The 8,564-nt window shown below is 35.3% G+C and overlaps 2 protein-coding genes across 2 annotated transcripts; one reads left to right on the forward strand and one right to left on the reverse strand.

The window, feature by feature from the left end:
• Nucleotides 1-744: 744 nt before the first annotated feature.
• Nucleotides 745-4,682, forward strand: LOC121371985. Its single transcript, XM_041498218.1, has 2 exons — nt 745-1,018; nt 2,502-4,682. Exons 1-2 carry the CDS (start codon nt 784-786, stop codon nt 3,548-3,550), a joined length of 1,284 nt encoding a protein of 427 aa, XP_041354152.1. The 5' UTR covers nt 745-783; the 3' UTR covers nt 3,551-4,682.
• On the reverse strand, nt 4,138-7,694 carry LOC121369764. The gene is made up of 3 exons (XM_041494822.1): nt 7,377-7,694; nt 4,819-5,901; nt 4,138-4,176 (listed from the first exon to the last, which is right to left on the reverse strand). Exons 1-3 carry the CDS (start codon nt 7,692-7,694, stop codon nt 4,138-4,140), a joined length of 1,440 nt encoding a protein of 479 aa, XP_041350756.1.
• Between the last annotated feature and the right edge of the window lie 870 nt (nt 7,695-8,564).

Below are 8,564 nucleotides of genomic sequence, written 5' to 3' on the forward strand. Positions count from 1 at the left end.
CGGCATCTTATTCAAACTCATTGTCATTGGTGTTACTAATGGTCATTGGTGTTACTCAGTACCTGGTAACACCAATGACAGGTAACACTGATGACAAATAAGTGCATAATTAATTCATGCTTTCCAAAGAAACAGTTGAGAAAAATTGTAGCAGACATACGATGTCTACAGTAACATATAAAAAGTTTCTTAAAATTATTATCCATTATTTAAATACGATCGTAACACCAATGACAGTGAATAAACCTACTTTTATATTTTGACAACACATTCATGACAACTGTTCATATGTCTGATGTTTCTGACAAATAAGTTCGATGGTCGATATCTACCGGTGGAATGTTTCATCCAGAGAGCATTTAGTTTCTTTTGTTTCCTCATAAGTAGGCCTATATACAGTAACACCAATGGCATAAAACTCCAGGATCAAGCTTATATTGCCCACCATCTTTTGAATACGGAAACTATTTACAAGATTCCTTCTTTAGGAAGTAGCCGACGTCAGCCATCAGTACGTATTATATTAAAGGTATTCAGTGTTATGTCTTCTGTTATATATTTTAACAGTGCATGTTATGTATAGTGTTGTGCTTGGGACAAGTAACACCAATGACACTCACATAAAATCTCTGATTACCAGAGGAAAAAAAAATGCTATGACAGGATATTATTAATACGGTATAGAGTGGTTGCACGTGACGTCACAGATCGGCTGTCCGCCATTTTGGAGACATCGGTTCTTTGTTTTCAATAGTCGAAGCGTGTTATACGAACAGCGATACAATGCCTAAGGTGAAGGGGAACTATTGTAATGTTGAGGGATGTCACAATCGATCACAAACAGACAAAGAAAATAAGAAACATTACTACAGACTACCAGCTGTTATTAGAAACCAAGGGAAAGAATGTGAAAATCTCAGCTCTGACCGACGACGATTGTGGCTTTCAAAGTTGAACCAGAACATGGACGGCAAAAATTTATCAAATGTTCGCATTTGTTCAGAACATTTTATAAATAGTAAGTATATGCAATACTTGTTTAATTTTGGGAAATATACCACCTGGTCCCTACCCCATTATATAATTGATATATATAATATAATAAAGACTCAAAGAGGGAACCTAACCGTACATTTATTATTTTCTTTTTAAAAATTAAATCCAGAAAAAAAGCCCTAGTCATTCACAAGTTAAGAAATATCTTCTTGTCAATTAGAGCTGTACTTGGGGGTTAGTCCTTTTTAAATTATTATTTGAACCCACACCATCTAGTTGTTTTCGGCTAGGTACATATTCCCTACTACATGCACTGGGGCACAACAGAATAATAAACACTTGTTTTTGGAATGATTTCAATTTATTTATTAAAATCCAATGCATGTAAATGATATACATACACATACATAATATGAACAAAGCTGCATGTAGGCCTACACAAAGCACATTAAAACAGTAGCATTGGAAATAGAAAAAACACACACACACACACACACACCTTTCAGCATAGTAGATAATGTATTTTGAAGTTAAAAAAAGAAACAAAACAATTATATAAAAAAAACAATGCACAAGTTCATATACATATTTAACTTGTTATGGCCTATCTTGGACATTCCTGAGTTTGCTGCACTTTTTAAGATGTTATCGACTAACAGACTTTTTAACGATTGTAATTACATATCAAATATATTTTTCTGCATAAAATATTAGTGGCTGTATATTAAACATATTTCTGGTCGTTCTAATATTTGTACTAGGTTAAATTTCATCTTATTTCCTAAAATGTTGTTTTTTCGTAGACCTACAAAATTATTTGAAGACAAAATCCAGTTTGGTCTTCTTACAAATATTAAGACACCAGAATTAATCATATAAATATTTTATTACAATGCAGCAAACTCAGGAATGTCCCTTTAACATCCCCTGCTCATCAGGGCAAATACATTTTCTTTTTTAACCTGGCCACTCTTAGTTTTTATAATTTTTTTGTGCCATACTCTACATATCCTAAAATTAGTGTTGGGAATCAGTTTATACCAACCGATCAACTTTTAATTATGTTATGAACTCAAGAATTTGCACATGTATACTAGTGTTCACCAGGACAGACCCAACAAATTGCAAATTTTACATTTAATATTACTTTTCTTTATATACATATGAAAACACCAACACCATCATATAAAATGGAGGATAAATTAGTTATTTAGTGTTTTCTAAAAAAAAAAAACCCCTGCCATGGCAAGACTAAAACACTTTTGGGGCAGTTTCACCATTTTCAGTGCACATGTTTTGGTTGATTAAAGATGAAAAAAAAAGATTAATTGAAATAAAAATAAATGTAATTAATGTGCTTGCTCCAATAAATTAATGGCAAATTTTATTAATTAATAATACACTTTTGAAGTGTTTTATAAAGGCAGTTTTAGAATTAATTATTGAAAAAGGCTTGTTTAATCTCAATTTTTTGTGCATGTATTAATAACATAATATATTTTCAGAAAAAAAGGCTGAATTGTACCAAAAAAACAGTCCAGACTGGATACCAACAGTTGATATGTCGAAAGCAGCAACGGAAAAACCAGATTCAAAGTCACCTGCTGCTAACAAACGGTACCAGAGAAAAGTTGACAGAGCAGAGAAATGTGATGCAGCTAACACTTTGCTAGAACTAAACACAATGTTTGAAACAGATGCACATGATGATTCAGATTGTGTTTCGGATGCTGAAACAGGTACTGCTATTCAGACCGATATTGACCAGCCACTCTTTTCAGCCATGCATGAAGAATTACAGTCACTTAGGACTGAAAATGTAACATTAAGTCGACAAATCTGTAGTGCATCATCACAGTTCAAGGTATTTGAATTCGAAGGAGATGATGAAAAAGTCAAGTACTTTACAGGCCTGCCGAAATTTACACTGTTAATTTCCATTTTCCATTTCTTGGAATCATGTTTGCCAATGAAGCAGTCTTTGGATAAATTTCAGATTTTGATCTTATGTTTAATGCGTTTACGATTGAATTTGTCTTTACAGTTATTGGCCTATCAGTTTAATGTGTCACAAAGCACAGTTGCTAGATACTTTGCAGAAACAATTTCTGTGATGTACATAAAAATGAAGCCCCTTGTTTCTTGGCCAGAACGTGATGAATTAATTAAAACAATGCCAATGCAATTTCGTAAACATTTGGGTACTAAGGTAGCAATCATTATAGACTGTTTTGAAATTTTTATTGATAGACCTTCAAATGTACTAGCAAGAGCCCAAACCTGGTCGAGCTATAAACATCATAACACTGCAAAATATTTAATTGACATCACCCCACAAGGGTCCATATCATTCATATCATTAGGATGGGGAGGTCGTGTAAGCGATAAATATATCACTGAAAACTGTTCCTTTCTGTCACATGTTTTGCCTGGTGACATCATTATGGCAGATCGAGGTTTTGATATATCTGACACACTAGGGAGTGTATGTGCTGAAGCACGAATACCAGCATTCACAAAAAGGAAAAAGCCAACTGTCACCACTAGATGTTGAAAGTACCCGGAAACTGGCCAGTAATCGAATACATGTGGAACGTGTAATTGGAATGGTTCGCCAAAAATACACCATTCTTAGTGCTACACTTCCAATTGAATTTCTGATCACTAAAGAAGGAGAAAGAGTTGCCCAGTTAGACAAAATGGTTCATATATGCTGTGCTCTTGTAAACTTGTGTCCATCAGTTGTAGATTTTAACTGAGTATATGAACAGACATAGACTATAACATTACAAGTGACCGACATACCATATTTGTGAAAAACTATGTACATGTCTGTAGTAATTTATAACATTTATTTGTAAAATATATGTAATCTGATAAATAAGTCATATTTACTATTGTACATATTTTATGCCATTAGACATTGTTATTATGCTTTAGATATATATGATTATGAATATTGTCCAATGCCCATCTTGTTTAGGAGAGCACTTATATAGGCTCTGCCTGTTGTGCAATCCTTTTGATTCTTTTTTGATCAATAAAATATCTCAAAACAAAACAAATTTACTGTCAAATGTTCCATGACGTTTTCACTGAAACAGGGTTCGAAACTGACATGGAGCAATATGCAATAACCACTCAAAATACACAATATGCTGACCGGCAGTACATCATGTACTGAAAAGTAAAAGTAAATTTTAATTTTCTAATATTTGCTTCTTATATCACACAATGAATTTCGAGCCTTGCTGTTGAGTGGCAGCTAGTGCTCTTTTATATATGTACTTTAACCAGACTGGACAATACAGCACTAGTTGGGATATGGTACAAGTGAACAAAATGTGTAAGGTATATTTGTTATATTTGCATATTCGGATTCTTTTGTCTTAGTGAATTTTTTTTAACAAATTGAGGCAATTTCCGACATTCTCTGCAAAACCATTTCCCCCTGGGCGCTTTCTCCATTCCAATACACAGATAATGAAACCACTGAATGTCACAATTTTCGTTGTCACAGCAGATCATGAACCCAGATTCAACTTGATCACAGTAGCACCACGTTTCCTCAGATGTACTGCATTGACCCTGTGTGTCAGTTGTTGTATTTGATGGTATTAAAGCATTGTCTGTCGTCATTCTTGAATAGTATTTACCCACCAGTTCAGGTAAAATTGCCCTCTGAAATAGACGGTGTGTTTTGCTACAAATAACCTGCCACAACTCTGGATCAAAAGTGATCAGTTCCACATGCAAATCGCATTTTGTCCATAGAACAAAAAAACATGTCCCCAATGATGTTACTCCCAACTGAGTCTGTACCTGGTAGAAGTATGCATGATCTCTTTTCAGTTGTATAATGCCATTGTCGTTTTTTCCTAAGAAGAACTTTGGGTCACAGCATTTGTCCAAGGAATTCTCTCGGACTGAAAATGGACATTTTATTTCTAAACAGAACTTCCCACAACAGTCACAGGATACTACCCCATCCGGTGAAGCTCCAAGGTGTGGGAAGTCGGTGCTAATAATAAAACCACTATCCTCGATTTTCAAATTTTCGTGAAATGGGGCCATTTTCTCAAGAAGGTCTGCCTTTGCAGTTTTTTCATGCTTGCATCCCCACCGAGTAGCTTCGTTAGAAAATGTTGACGATTCTGGATAACATATGGTCTTCACCAGGCTTTTAGCTGGATTCAAAACATTGGTGTTGCATGCCGACTTGGCATTTGATGCCGTTATCCTTCCTGCCCTGAATCGATACCACAGTTTTGATTGAGACTGCGTACGGGTGGCAATCTCTACTTCCTTTGCTTGTTCAGGACTTGTTTGTACTTTGATATTAACACAGAGTTCGAGTAACTTTGTATACTCCATGTTCATACAGCTGTCATCTTTCAAGTCGGTTAACATCTGGGGAAACGATGATGTTATAGGTTTTGGAATATACCAGTTTGAGTATGGCTCAATTGTAGCCAACAGAACTGGTTTTGTTCCTGTCGAGTGCAGTTCTTTGAAGAGGGTGTCCAGTTCATGTGGTGACGGTGGAAGAAGCTTTGAACAAACCGCAGAAGTTGATGCCTGTGGAGTATCATATATCTGATCAATATTGTCATCTAATTTTCTTTTTAAACCTTTTGCAGAGGTAAAATTAATGTCGGTAAGCTGGCTATACGGCACATTTTTTATGGCTGCTGGCAACATCCAGTAGGCAGGCCTTTCAGTCACAGTTGCTGAATTCCGTATCCGTACAGTGGCCTCTATGGAAAACAGCAGAGCCGCAATATGGGTACACGCTTCTCCGAGGCCGGCCATGCATGTACAATGGGTGCCCTTGACAACACCATCTTTATGTGAAATTACCCATGGTCGCAGCGGTTTTTCCCTCAATCTTTGTGAATGAAGAACCTAAATGAAATAAATATTGTTAATTGCACATTTAGGACCTATATTTGCTTTAAGGCCTAATTTAAAATATAAAAAAATTCTGCAATCACATATGCTCGGAAATTGATATAAGTGGCTACAACAGTTAATCTTCAGCTAATAAAATATTCCTTTAAATAAATAAATTTTTATAAGTTTCAAGGAATTACTCTACATATCTGAAATATGGCTAACCCAAAATATGTTCTAGTATGAGCCCTGATAAAAACAAACTTGTTGTGAAAGTCAAATTCTTACGTTCAAGCCCTTCTCTATATATCAGGGCTCGAACTTAAAAAAATTTCACCTACAGCAATTTTTAAACAAAATAAATTAAAAACATTGTCATGGATGACAACAATTTTGAGACTAAAATGTTATTTTTCTGTATGTAGTAAAATTTATAAAATTGCAACTTGGGTGCAATAATACCCAAAGAACAGCCACAAGATTTGTAGCCAAACCTCAAGAATGTTTTTTTTTAAAAGAAGTTTGTTTTGTTTAACGACACCACTAGAGCATATTGATTAATTAATCATTGTCTATTGGGTGTCAAACATTTGGTAATTATGACTTGTAGTCATCAGAGGAAAGCTGCTTCATTTTTTCCTAATGCAGCAAGGGATCTTTTATATCCACGGAGGCTTGCATTACCTATTTACCACATTGTGTACGAGCGAGTGGACGAATCATCCGCATGATAATGAATACAAACAGTTAATAAAAACTGGATAGTAATGTTGAATTCTAACTCTATTTTACTTTTTTGGTTATAGTATACACAAAATAATGTTAAGAAACGATTACAATGTCAAAGAAATAACTATTAATATGTTTGAAAAAAATGCAGTCATCGAGTGGACGAATTGTCCGAGGTGAGTGGACGAATTGTCCGGTGGATGAATCATCCACGGACGAATTGTCCAGTGGACGAATCGACTGGAAAGCCATACATACATACAGGGATTCTAGAATATAGTAGCCCCACTCCCATGGCTAGTGATATTCAATGTTGGGCTAGTAAATAGCTACTATTGCCAGCTAGTGAGAAGAAAAAAAAGTCAAATGTTGCAGCTAAGTCTTAGTTTGTAAATATGACTATTCTGTCCCCACCCAACCCCTAATGTTAATGTTTTTAAAGCTCTATCTCCCTCTTTAGGTGACATATCTGATTATTACAATTATTTAGTAAAACTGTAGTAACTTAAAAAGTAAAGCAGGGTTTGTGAATTTTTAAATGTGGCTAGTAAAAATATTTTAATCACTGATCCCATGGCTAGTGGATTTTATAAAAATTCTAGAAGCCATGTATGTATCTTATCTCTCTCTCTCTATATATATATATACACACACACACACACACACACACATATATATATATATATATATATATATATATATATATATATATATATAATTATTACGCCTACATGCATATATATCCATGTGGTTCTTACCTTTGCAGTTACTAAAACTTGTTCTTCAAATCCGATGGCAGTTCTCTCTCTAACCCATCCACATACAAATTGGTTGTAGGCGTCGAGTCCTTTATAACTTTTCAAATCATCAGCAGTGTATGCACTTGGAGTAAATAAAAGATAATTCACAATGTCCATGTATGTTATACCTGGCAAAATGTCCACATTGTCTGACCAATTCTTTAGTTCATACGGATCATTACCATCAATTAATTTTAGTTTGTTGTCGTACCTAAGCCGTACAGACGTGTCCAGCGTATCCCTATAAGATAAGCAGTCTTTGTTCGATTTAGCCATTGTCCGATTTATTACAAAAGTATCACATATTTACGATTTCTTGATTCTTGTCCGTTTAGCGCATGTAAAAGTAAGGTTTGGTTGTCTTCACAATGGCCGACCGAACTGCATCACGGGAAAAATATTGCGTAACTGGGATCGCTCTATACGGAATCCCTAGATCTCTGTGTATCTTAAACCCGTTTATTAGTTTCCCAGATTCAATGTATCTGATCTGGCTTTCAAGATAGCTGTCTATGATAAAGAGTTTCACTAAGGTCTAGTGCAGAAGACGAAATGAAAACACAAAATTAACTAATCAACTTTTATTTACACTTAACATAAAATCACACAAAACATTTGTTAGGAATAAGATTGCTTCAAACCTTTCATCCTACCAATTTACACTTCGAAACTCCACACAACCTAATAAACAAGACATGTTCGTAGTTCAGGCATGCATGGTACCTTTGGCTATCTGGCCTCAGACTAGAGTTATCCACCCATTTGGTTGTCCAAAATACGGAAGTTAATGCGAGAAAATATAGTTTTCTTGTGATGTGATTAATGGCTGGGGAGCTGCTTAGTATACTGGATTGTTACACTGGGTTTGACAGGTGAGAGGATGCAGTTAGTGAATATGTGCACTTGGTTTACACTGGATACTGCATAATGTCCCCCAGAGCACATTGAAGTCATGCAAAATTTGTGTAAAATGCAGAGAAATGGGTGTGATTCGGTCCCTTAGCCCACGTGTGTTTGTTTACATTGATATAACGCGGAAAAGAGCTGGACAACAGATGTCGTCCTTTCGAGTGTTCAATGGGCCCAGGCAGGTAATGTTTCCCGTGAAATGCTAATTGCCTGGTGAAATTAATAAAAGTGCTACAG

This window comes from Gigantopelta aegis, chromosome 4 (assembly GCF_016097555.1).
Source record: "Gigantopelta aegis isolate Gae_Host chromosome 4, Gae_host_genome, whole genome shotgun sequence".
NCBI lineage: Eukaryota > Metazoa > Mollusca > Gastropoda > Neomphalida > Peltospiridae > Gigantopelta > Gigantopelta aegis.